A 12,865-nucleotide genomic window follows, 5' to 3' on the forward strand; every position below is an offset into this window, starting at 1 on the left:
AAAGATCTCAGGGGCATAGCCCAGCTTCTACTCCTCTCACTGGGTGGCATTCCACTGCCGCCATTTTCTAAATGGCTTGTGGGCACCGGTGTGTCACTTCCCCTTGGGTGCTCAGTTGGTTTCATGTTTGATTCAAGTGTCACAACCCCAGCGTAGCCACCAACAGCTCAGGGTGCATCTGAGGATCACCCTGGGGTGGTAGGGAGCTGCAGAAGGGCAGCGGGGCCCACCTGTAACATCATTATTCTGAATAGCAAAGACTAGGAAGTGGCCTGAGCAGAACAAAGAGGCTGGCTTCCTGTGGTCTCCTGCCTAGCAGGTGCTGCCACAGGCGTGGTAGTTACACATCTATTCTTGTATGCCAGGCTTTTTTTAAAATCTACCTTCTGCAGACAGGCCTTCGGATGTTCTACCAGGTCTTTTTCTTTTTTTAAAGAAGATATTCTTTATTACCCAAGTAACAGGTCGCAAACGTTGTGACAGAATAAAAAGTGTGGAGTTCCTGGGATGGAAATTAAATTCAAAATTTGCAGTATCTAATGTCTCATCCCAGTTAAATGTAGGTGGATACAAGCTTAAAGGACCTTAACTTAGCTACAGGCTGTTGTCCTCCAGGAAACAGGTCATGGCCACTGTCAACAGAAGCAGACATGGGCACTGTCCCATGATCTTCGAACACACCCCCTTCTGTGTAACACCTGCACTGAGTGAAATACCATATGATCCATTTTAGAAATGTGGTCTTTAAGCCTCCCCACCATGGGCTGTACATTCATGGCCCACACAATCAATTGGAAATCAGTAGATTTACAGTAGCTCTGCCTTACCTTGCTTTGTAGCAAGGCTTGAGACACCAGGCAAGCAGTCCCCATGGAGAGATTTTGACTCAAGTGAGAAGGCAGGTTTTAGTCCCCAAAGAATGCCCACCTTCCCTTCCTGTAGAAGAACAATGTGCTTTGAATTATCAAATTCAAAGAAATTGAAAGAAATTGATAATTCAAAGGCATTATTAGTCCTGTCTGCCTCCCAATGGCCAGAACACTAGCTCGAATCACATCAGGGAGACACCTGGAGCGCCTCCCAGCTCAGAAAGGGGTCACTCAGCTGCTAAGCACGTGACTTGGCCCACTTGGATCACCAGGAGTGTCTTCTGAAGCTGTCCCGTGTGCTTTCCCATGCAGCCTGAGGGCCCAGCCCTCTCTGAGGAGCAGCTACAGTGTTAGGCACGTTCCACTTCCCCAGCCGGATCTTCCTGCATACACTGCTTACTTTTCTTGTTTCCGCTCCTCCAGTTGGAGCTGAACACTTTGTGAACACAGTGTCCGCTGAGTGTGCACTTGGGTTTCCCAGGCGAGGTGATGGTTAGTGAGGCTTCTAAATGCTAACACCTACAGTTATCGTTCTCCATCCTCCTTGACGTTAAACAGTGTCGTCACGTTCACCTGGGTCTAATCCAGACAGGAATTTGGGGAAACGTTGAATACTTACTGGTTAGTATCAAGAGCCCTCTGACTGGCCATTAAATGTCATTGTAAATTAATTCTAACTTTTGTGTTTGCAATGCCCAGTGAAAAAGACCTAGAGGTAATTCGGAAATTCAGGCACCAGTATGCACATTAAAACTTAACCTGGCACAGCTTTTAACAGCACCACCTGTGATAAAAAAAACTCTCTGCTGCCCCTCCATTTCCGTGTTGGAGAAATGTTAATTGGGTATTTTTAACACATTGTTCACCCTTAAGAGAAATGTGTCTCGGGACACGGGTTTCATACATAATGGTCTTTTAAATGAAGCATCTGTCCTTCAAAGGCAGCGTTTATAAGGCACATAATGGACACACCATTCCTGAGAGTTAAAGGCTAAGTTAGTGTCCACCCAGCAGGACAGTCACACACTCTTTACTCACAAGTAGCTCCTGCAACCATCTCCAAAGCCAGGGTGTAAGCCAAAGCTCTTGGGCACATAGTGCAGGAACCCTGGGCTGTCTCAGTCACAAACCAAGAAACCTCCTTGGAAACGCCCTCAATGGCAGCAAGATCTGTACCTGGAACATGACTTGTCTACTGTGGACACAAAAATGAATTCGAAGGATCTCTGAGTTGTGAGGAAAGGGAAAGGCAGGAAGTCTCAGGCAACTCCGAGCGCGGGAGCCAGGGGTTCCCTCTGGAGGACAGGTCACGGCTGTCCTGTCCCTGAACTTCTCTTTTATTCAGTCTTTCTCCAGTCTCTCCCTCTCACGCTCACACTTTCTCTGTCTGTCTCTCTCCTGATTTGCCTGCTTAGGGACAGACAGGTAATGGAGAAGAAATTGAAAGGGAAAATACAGGGAAAATGTAAATGAAAAGAAGTTATTATAACTGTTATAATGAAGTGCCTTTCATTTAAATATAAGAATGTAACGCTGAAATGAACTTGTGATCCTGAAATGCATTTTTAATGAGTTTCCTTTTTATTTTGCTGCTTCAGTGGCATATTTTAAAGACCCTTTGAAAAAAGCCACATTAAAAACCCCACCAAATGCCACAACACGCAAAATTGGATATTGGTTTATTCCAAAACTGCTGATCAGGAAGAGTGACTCTTCATCACAAAATGTTGCAGTCACTTTATTTAAATGAGTTTGAATTTGCATTGTGATGTGCCATTCTGATTTAGGGAAAAAAAATTAGATTTTCAGATCAAATTGACCCAGCCAGTGAAGCGTTAAGCAGCTGGCAGGTTTAGTCTGAAAGCCTCATGTTCTATCAAACCTGCAGCCGGTGGAAGTCACCAAGCCCATGGGAAACAACTTTCTCGAGGCCGCCCTCCTGAGCGCTCTCTCTCAGTGCTTACCATGCTACCCTCTTCCCTTCTTGCCCAGGTGAACGGCCTTTCCAGTGCAACCAGTGTGGGGCCTCCTTTACCCAGAAAGGCAACCTCCTGCGGCACATCAAGCTGCACTCGGGTGAGAAGCCCTTCAAATGCCATCTTTGCAACTATGCCTGCCGCCGGAGGGACGCCCTCACCGGCCACCTGAGGACGCACTCCGGTATGTTCACTGAGCATGGCAGGGATGCCATGTAGGGACCCCGATCATGTGTTCCATGTTCCCAGCCACTGCCCTTCCAATCCACCCAGTCCACAGCCCTCTGGGGTGTTGGCCTCCTATGTGGTAATCCCTTATTCCTACTGAGCCAGAGGAAATGGGGGGCGGGGGTGCACACATGGAAACCCTGCCTCCTTGGTGTGTTTTAGAAGAGCTTTCCCTCCCACCATGTCAGGTAAGTGGGTATTTTTCTGAAGTATACTGCTCATGCCCTTAACCTTCCATACACATCCTTTTACACCTATTGCTGTGTCACTCATATCACTGGCTTATGTGGAATATATTGACTAGCAGTAATAAACGTAATTATTTTCGTTGCAGAGAGATAGGTTGGTCAGAATATAACCCTGTCAGCCCAGGGCACACTGCCCCAGCCAGAGAGTAACTTCCAGGCTGGAAACCAGCAGAGGCTTTGATGGGACTAATCAGTCTAGAGTTGTCAGCAAACTGCAGACAGGAAAATTTCCCTGTAAGGATGGTCCAGATACTCTAGAGTCTCAGAAGACCATTTATATAAATGCTGGACAGTTGTCAGAATGTTCCCAACCTGTCACACAGACTCATCTTTAGTTATCATACATCTTCTGCCTCCTGGGTGGCATCTTATCCAGTAGCCCTATAAGCCTCCAGGTCTGAGATATAGGAAATAAAAACTATATGCTATGTTTGCTTGCAATCTAGTATTTGTAACATGCATATGTCGCTTCCATTCTGCACTGTCGTGTGGTGTCACGTGCTACACTGGCTTTAGGAGCTCTAGGTTGAGGGGCCTTGCCCCTGCCCTCCTAGAGTGCCCTGTCATAACAAGCTGTCACTCTGTCCTTGCTCAGTGACAGAAGAAAGGTCCTCAGCTCATCTTCCCAAACAAGATCTCAAGTTATCCATCTCTTCGCCCCATATTTCCTAAGCCCCTCAACAGCGTCCTATGTGTGTGTGGCATGGTAGAGTCCCGAGGGTCCTGCAGGAGCAGAAAGAAAAGACAGTCTGTCCTGCCTGGAGGATCCATAGAGATTCCCACAGCAGGAGGGCTACAGGGCGGGGCCAGCTCAAGCTAAGTTTGCTTTAGAGGAACTCTAAACCAATGAGAGCAGAGGTTACTGCAGCACACATTTTAACAGGTGGTATCCAGAGCTGGGCTTTCTGGTTAGTGGTCACCTCCAGGTGGGCAGATGTAGAGAAGAAAAGAAGCTAAGGCTATGTGTCATCTCCCCTGTACTCTACTTCCCTACCTGACTGGCAGTAAGCAGTCAGGAGACTCCTAAAAGTGTGCAGCAGAAAGTTGTGACTTGGGCGAGTTTCTTGGCACTGCCAAGAAAGGTGGTGCCCTCCGTTGAGGAGCTGTCCTCTCAGGCAGCATGTGGGTCAGAGGACGTGTCAGGAGACAGACACCTCCCTGTCTTAGGTAGGACACTACCTCAGATCTGGGAGGCGTTTTCTACAAGGAATGAGGAGAGCCAAAGGCTTCCTGGGATGGAGGTAACTCTGTCTGTGTGTAGCTGCTCCACAAGGTGAAGGCACTGCAAGGCAGGGAGTGACATACAGACCTGGGTAGGTGGCAGGTGACTTAGGAGAAAGTCACAGAGACACAGTAGGCAGGTACCATGCACTCAGATTGGCAGCAAGCACGACTTCCCAAGCCAATGGAAAATTCCAAGACCCACTTTTAGGCTGATACCAGTCACAGCACTATCACCCTTTAATTACTGGTTTACAGTATAAATCTTTCCTGCATGTCCATCCTTCAACTTAAGATAGCAAGATAACATCTTGTGAAATCAGTGCTGAGTTTTGCGTTTTGCCTACATGCTTGATCATTGCATTTAAGGCATGGTGGTATCCTCCTCTCGGTGGGGCTAATGATTTGAATAATTATTTAAAACAGACAGAGGGCTCCTGACAGTTATTTCTGCCACAGAGTCACCAATCTCTGGTAAAGATGTCCACCAGAGACCTGGGGCGTTGGTGACTCGATTGTCTGAAAATGTACTTAACAAACACAGCTCTGGGAGAAAAGAAACACTTGTGTTTCCTTCTTCAAAACAATTTTACCAGAATGACAGGACTTCAGCCTTTGTCTGCAAAGTCCAGGGTGTTATATTTTCTTAATGAATGGCCACGCCCACATTCCATTAGAAGCTAGGGGCAACCATAGCTTTCCCTAGCATCCTGTGGTGGTCTGACATTCTAGACTCTACTGTGATGATGGAATTTGTGCTGGTATCAGGGTTGGTACTCTTTTGAAAACTACAAACTTTGTTAGAGTCAGTTTGGTTCTCGTGTTCTAGCATTAAAGTCAATCATATACTGAGAAAAATCAGGTACCATACCATTTATATAGGGAGGCAATTTGATTCACGAAATCACTAAAATTAAATTTTTTTCGGGAAAGGGCATGTATTAATTTCTGTAACCATAGAATATAAATGTGCAACCATATGTAATATTCGTTCCATATTTCATCATTTGTGGTACATCACTGTCTCTAGACAAAAATTCTATATAACTGGAGAGACGGCCCAGCAGTTGGAGCACTGGCTGCTCTTCCAGAGGAGCCACATTTGATTCTAGCACCCACGTGGTGATTCATAACAATCTGTAAAGCCAGTTCCAGGGACTCCAACTCCCTCTTACAGCCTTTGTGGGCAGACACCAGGCAAGCAAGTGGTACACAGACATACAGGCAGGAAAAAAACCCATACCCGTGAAATTAAGTAAAATAAAAATCTGTTCTGGAGTCTATAGATGAAGCTTTGGTTTCCTTGAGAGCATCTTCATAGCATCTGGTCACTTAGGAAAGAGACTTAAGTCACACTGAATTACCAGTTATCAAGCATTCCTGTTTGGATGGCTTTATATCATACTTAGCATGAGAAATGCAATGTGATGTTGAGGTGAAACTCTATATTCCACATAAAGTAATTGGAGACCATCTTCTCTAAAAAAGGGTCTTTATTGAAGTCTTTAAAAACCGATATTATATGGACCCTTTCCTATTCTTCTAAAATACCTCTCAAAAAAACCAGGAAGGACTAAACTCTTGTAGAACCACATTGCCACACATAAAAGCCACTGGCCATACTTAAGTTTTAGTAAATTAAAATTAAACAAAATTAAAATGTTAGTCCTAACATTAATCTAGCCAAACTTAGAAACTCCATGTAACTGGTAGCTACCATAGTAAATAATACAGTGAATGCCAAGCTGAACAGATATGCAAAGAACACTTAGAGTGCTCAAGTCGTTAGCATGAGTTCTAATGGCCAAGGCTGATCTGGGAGTTTCATCATCTCATATTCTTTGGGGATAGAATAGAGGCTTTTCATATGCTCTTCCTATGCAAAACACATTGTATATCCTCCAGGTATATGAAAATGAATTTGGCTTATCCATATCCCTTTTCATTTTGTGTTTATATATTGTATATTCTTAATATTCTTAAGTGGGATAGTATGTACTATAAGTGTAAAATATATTTGTATTATATAGAAAGATACAATTTAGAAATACTCATTTCTTTAAAGCCTTTTCCTGCCATGATTTCTTAGAGACTTGCGCAACCTCATTTTGCCTCCTGAATTTTCACCTTATTCATTAGAGGTTGTCACAGTAAGGGGTCAGCCTGGGGAGAGGCCCACCCTGACAGTGAATCTGTACTCTCCTCATGTTTCTGTCCACACTGGAACATGGAGATAGTTTACTTTTTACCATTAAAGGAGACCCTTGAGTCCGTGTCATAGGTTAAGATGAAATTCATGAATTCTTGGTACACTCAATGAGTCACCTGGGCATTAACATTTTTAAAATTCATTAATTTTGACTAAGTCCATAATAGTCATAGCTCAGTAGAGAGTACATTATTTTTTTATCTTTTTTTTTTTTGGTTATAAATGTATTGATTGCATCCCCATTACCCAGAAGGCCAATATTTAATTGGAGTCTTAAACTCAATTGTGTTTTCTGCAGTTGGTAAGCCTCACAAATGTGGATATTGTGGCCGGAGCTATAAACAGCGAAGCTCTTTAGAGGAGCATAAAGAGCGATGCCACAACTACTTGGAAAGCATGGGCCTTCCGGGCATGTACCCAGGTAAGCACTGAGGCCCTGCTGAGCTGCACCCCTCCCCCTCCCAGCGCCTGGGCCAGGATGGGGCTCTGTGGCCTGTTTCAGCCACAGGAGGAACTTTTTGTCTTGTAGCAATGCATCTACACTAGGGACAAACCGTGCTTCTCTACTTCCCAAGTTCTCAGTTGACCAGTCATACATAACCTGTCTTAAGACCTCCTTAACAGCAGTGACCCTTTTAAGAGTCTGTGTTGTGGGGTATTTTGTCGTTGTTGTTTGCGTTGTTTGGTGTGTTTTTTTTTCCCCAGGGGGTGGTGGGTGGGATTCAAACCAAGAATTGGCTAAAGCTATAGCTAAGTGATGAATGAGCTTGCCTGGTGTGCAAGAGGCCCTGAGTTTGATCTCCAGCACCACAAGTGAGAAAATAAAATAACCAAGTTAGAGTAGTGTCGTTCGTGATTTCTTCTTTGTGTTTAAATATCCAAATAAAATGTGAGTCTTTTAAAAAAAACACTAATTACTCATGAAGGTCTTCAAAAAAAGAACTGTTAGGCTAGAACTAAACATTGATTTAGACTGAGCTTTGAGTATCCACAGTTGGAGAGAGCAGAACTTGTTAGGAGACCTGGTTGGCACTGGTTCTGAGCCTGAGGAAGAGTGTTGAATGTATATTGAGTACTACATTGTGGTGAGAATCAGTTTCTAATTTGTCCTGCCTGGTGTCTGTTGATTCAGAGCACTGCAGTGATGGCTTCATGCTCCAGTTCTTTCTCAAGAAGTGAGAAATTACTCTTGCAAGAAGCAGCAATCTGACCTCAGCATGCCCAAAGAGGCATTTAATTACATTGGGTTCTTCCTGCCTCTGCCTCAGGGCACATTAAGATACACTAGATGATTATAGTTGCCCCCAAGCCAGTGCTAGCCAGCTTCCATCACTGTAATGGGTGTCTGAGACAACCGGTAATAATAGGAAGGAAATTCTGTTTTGGAACTTTGGAGGTTTCAAACCATGGTCAATTGGCTCAATTGCTTTGGCCAGGTCATGCTGGGAGCACAGGTACACTGAAATCTCCTGCCAGAGAGACCCTAATAAGCCAGGGAGAAAGAGAGAAAGAAAAGGTTAGGGACCCATGCTCCTTGTTGAGAGCATGTCCCAATGATTTAAGGACTTCCCCCAAGACCCCAGCCCTCAAGGTTCCCAGCATCTTTTCCTTGGTTCATCCTAGAGCCAAGGCCTCCCACATGTGGGCCTGTGGGGGACCCTGCAGTTGCAAACTGTGGTTGCCTAGGTCATGTCTTACTTCACTATTTCACCCCTGAAACCCCTGCCTTATACATATACACTGAGTGCTGGCTTAGGGAATATGGCATTGAGGCTCCATCCTGCCAATAAACATGTACATTCTCATTTGTCTCCTGACCCTGACCCTCCATCTCCCTCAGGTCACCTCATTACTCCCACGGACCTAGTTAGGTTGGGTCCATTAGTTGAAAACTGCCTAACTCAAGAGATGTAAGCTCAAGAGATGTAAAAGTAAGGTTTGTTTTTCTGAATATGATTTTCTTTAGTAAAAAGGTTAAGGATACCTGTTACATTTCGCCTATATCTGCATAGGATAAGGAACTATCTCCTGAGCCTCACATGCACCAAGGACAGAGGAAAAAGTACTGGGCTCAGAGGTGTGGTATGATGTCACCTGAGAGATGGAGCACCTGAGAGAAGGGAAGATATGTAAATTAGCTTGATAAATCACATGTATGAATGACTTCTAGAATTAGATTTTATGACTTTCTGTATTTCCTCCTATTAATCAGAGTGGGCTGAATGTTGAGCTATTTAACAAGACACCCTCATAATTCACTGTTAACAGAATATGCCAGCAGTAGTATTTGACTAGAAATGCAGGTTTTAAAGTGACGATATAAAAAATGCATAAGGATTGTGTGGGCATGCAAGGTACAGAATACCCAAGTGGCAGAAACTACCAGGTCATCCTGGGCAAGGGGGAGATGTAGAAGATGATGGAGTGAATGAAGGCTGAGCCATTGTGAATATCCATTTATTGTAAAAAAAAAATCTATCAGAAAAAAATATATTTAAATATTGACAAGACTAGGATTATGTGAAGATGTAGCTATGGGTCAAGGAACTCTTTGAGGAGCATGAAGATAAACTAGATAGAACCAGATAAACCTATGGTAAATCAATGGCCTGAGAAGGGAAACACACAAGGCAGGAACAGTATGGGAAGAGCTGTTTAAAAAGTAGAAGCTGATCACTTTACACTCTAAGCTCCTGGGGAATGAAGGAATTATATATTTTAGAAGTCCCTGCCTTGCAAACTAGGTGTCAGGATAGAAGAGACTATGCAGGAGACAAACTTGTATCTTCTTCACTTATGGGCAGGGAGAGTTGGTATAGAAAAGCAGATGGAATGAGCTAACCTGTATGTCTGTGTTTACCTTAATGGCTGCTCGGCTTCCTACCCTGTGTGATTGCTGTGTGGTCATTAGACATGTGCTGTGTGGTTGGGGACTGCTCCCTATAGAGTTGTGACTTTAGACCCTTTGTTCATTTCTGGACCAGATGATATTTGGTTCTCATTGTTGTTGTTAAATTTGGTTAAGGCAATCTTGACAAAGACCCTCCAAAGTAACACAGTTAATTCACTGTGGTCCAACCTTGTGTGGTAGACAGCAGCTTGTTATTTTGGTCTTAGGGATAATGTGGGTTGAACAGGTGGAGGATGGGGTCCTAGCAGGTGGCTAGTCATTGGCATTGCTGTAGCTGGTTCTGCCAGGGGCTGCAGGATGAGAAATCGGCTCTTATTGGCACTTGACAAATGTGCAGTTAACACTGAATACAGCAAGATCTTGAAGTGCAAGCATTTCTAAACTAGCCTCTCTAACTGTCTTTGACTTTAGTCATTAAGGAAGAAACTAACCACAACGAGATGGCAGAAGACCTGTGCAAGATAGGAGCAGAGAGGTCCCTTGTCCTGGACAGGCTGGCAAGCAATGTCGCCAAACGTAAGAGCTCTATGCCTCAGAAATTTCTTGGTAAGAGTTAAATGTTTGCTGTCTCTTAACCTAGAATTATGTGGGTGTTCTAGACAAAAATTATTTGAAAGTAGAAGAAAACAAAAAAAAATCTCCCTTTTGGAAAAAAAAGCTTATTATTTCTTAAATACTGTAAATTTTTTCTAATAATATTATTCAAACTGATAGACCTTTTACCAGGAATTAGATAGGGTGTCATAGCATTTGGAGCCTTTGGTATGATGTTTCTGTGGCTGCTCTGACATGGTTACATCAACTCTTTCTCCCCTCCAAGGACAGTGAGGGCTAATAAGAACCAAACAGAAATGAGCCCCCTCAGAAGACAGCGGAAGGGTACAGCTAGACTTGCTGTTCTGATCACTGAATCCTTACCTATGCGGAATAATGCAGAGGGAATGAGTTGTTCATGAGGCACTGTTGCCTGCCAGCTAAGGCGGACCACTGTAAGGACAAGGAAGTAGCTGAGACAGATGCCTGAATGGCATCACTAGCCTCAAAGGCAAGCTTTAGGTCAGAACAGAGATGCTCGTAAACTCTATGGGGGCAACATGGGGGAAATGACCCAACCTTCCCAAGCCTGGGTTCCATTCTTTATGTGTCTCATAAGGCAACCGGAAGCATAAAATGCCCCCACAGATATAAAAAAATTTTAGAAGCCCTCAGTAGGAAGATCAGCTACTATCATTGTCAAGAAAAGAAACCTTATGTCCAAGAAAGAAAAAATAAGGTGTTTGAGAAGCTGAGGTGGACTTTGAGAAAGGGGCAGGACCTCAGCAGCATGCCATACAGTGAAGGGGTCATGGAGTCTAGGCAGACAAGGAAAATTACTTTGCTGGTGTTGGGATCTAGAGCAGGACTAGTGGGTATTTCCCAGCTTTGCGCAAGTACTCACTGGAAAGCAGTGAGTAAAGCTGTCCCATGATGCTCTGACTATAACAGTACTGGTCATTGAGGGCCAAACTGGGCAGCATCATCTCATTTGGAATCACAGAGAAAGCAGGGGTATGCTCCCAATGGGAGCAGAAGCTGAGCACATAAAGATGACATGGGTCAAAATTATCTGGACATGGGAGATGGCAGGAGAATGGGGAGTAATTGAAAGAATGCTTTGGTGTAGAAGGAATGGAGGTCACGGTAGGGCTGGTGAAGGAAACTGTGACTTCCCTTGCTTAGTGTGCCATTTGCAGAAAAGACAAAGCCACGTCTGGAAAATAAGAGTTCAGGGTTTGATGTAATTGCTTTTAAGAATGCTACCCTGGTAAGGCTACCCCATGGAAGCTGTGCTACAAAGGATGTGCAAATAAAACGTTGGTGACGGGGGCTGGTGAGATGGCTCAGTGGGTAAGAGCACCCGACTGCTCTTCCGAAGGTCTGGAGTTCAAATCCCAGCAACCACATGGTGGCTCACAACCACCCGTAATGAGATCTGATGCCCTCTTCTGGTGCGTCTGAAGACAGCTACAGTGTACTTACATATAATAAATAAATAAATCTTTAAAAAAAAAAAAAAAAACGTTGGTGACACACACACACCTTTACAGAGCACCTACACTGAGGCAGAAAGACAGAGGTCAGGTTCTAGGAGTTGATAAGAAGGAGGGGAAGAAAGACCACTAGAAAACAAAACAGAAACCACTTATTAGAAATATTGTTCATAGACTTGTCTCTCTGTGTATGAGCTTTTGAACCAAAAGAATGAAGGAGACTTCATATCCTGATCAAAGAAAGAGGCAATCTTGGTCAAGGAGCCAGCTCTTGGATGGCTGGGGCTTTAGAAAGTATGAGGTGCAGGGCCCTATCTTCTCCCTGAGGAGTGCACAGAAGACAGGGACCATGATGAACTATCTGGGAGACTGGCAGAGATGAAGCAGCAAATGTGTTCAAGGGTTGTGAAGAGTAACTGACCTCAGGAGGCAGGGTGTGACTTCCTCTTTCCAATTAGGAACCTGAAGAGTGCCACATGCCTTAGTAATGAGCATCGGCAGTGCCCTGAAGCTTCAGGAGACTTCCAGCCAAACAGAGCATCTGAAACTTTGTCATGGCTCTCCTGGGTGAATGGGCATTGTCTTGATTCACACGCTCTATGTGAAAGGGATCTACAAAACTAGTGAAGCAATGCTGAGAGGGGAAAGCGATCTCCAGGGGAGAGGTTAAACACAAGAGGAAGTGGCCTTGTGGGAACAGGAGGACCAGGATAGCAGAAGTGAAGTGTGCAAGGAAGGGCTCCCAGCAGCTGTGCTCTGTTGGTGTCCCCCAGAGGTGGTTGGCAGTTCACACACTAACCAGTGCCTCTTCCTGCTCTCGTGTCTGCCTTCCTCTCAGTGCTACATGACGACATTCCTGTCCACCCTTCCTACTGTGTCACAGTTTTCTCCCTAAAATGAAGAGAATTGGACCTCAAAGGCTGCTCCCCACATTTAGGATGATATCGTTTTGTGTACTTGAGATGATAGATAAATAGATAGTAAGAGTTTTGATAGAACTATTTCATGTTTTTTCAGAAAACCAAATGCAACATCCAGAAATTACCAGTATTAAATTAGAAGAACATCATTGTAAATATCTTCCTGCCATATATATTTCAGTGGACAGGATTAATAATAGGTGGACTACAAATAGAGATGTGGAGGAAAGGCCTTTAAGTTCCTGAATGCGCC

At 44.2% G+C, this 12,865-nt stretch overlaps 1 protein-coding gene across 33 annotated transcripts in view; it reads left to right on the top strand.

Moving 5' to 3' along the window:
* The window catches only part of Ikzf1 (IKAROS family zinc finger 1), an 87,969-nt gene that overhangs the window by 66,184 nt on the left and 8,920 nt on the right, over window positions 1-12,865 (top strand). For 19 of the 33 annotated variants that reach the window (XM_030245952.1, XM_011243702.2, XM_011243705.2 and 16 more), the window contains 3 exons: window positions 2,862-3,029; window positions 7,050-7,172; window positions 10,074-10,208. In XM_030245952.1, the coding sequence (XP_030101812.1) occupies window positions 2,862-3,029; window positions 7,050-7,172; window positions 10,074-10,208 (426 nt within the window). The remainder of the gene's footprint in view (window positions 1-2,861; window positions 3,030-7,049; window positions 7,173-10,073; window positions 10,209-12,865) is intronic. The other 14 variants (XM_030245953.1, XM_011243701.3, XM_011243703.3 and 11 more) reach the window with 5 other exon arrangements.

The sequence above is a fragment of the Mus musculus genome, chromosome 11, assembly GCF_000001635.26.
Source record: "Mus musculus strain C57BL/6J chromosome 11, GRCm38.p6 C57BL/6J".
Classification (NCBI taxonomy): domain Eukaryota; kingdom Metazoa; phylum Chordata; class Mammalia; order Rodentia; family Muridae; genus Mus; species Mus musculus.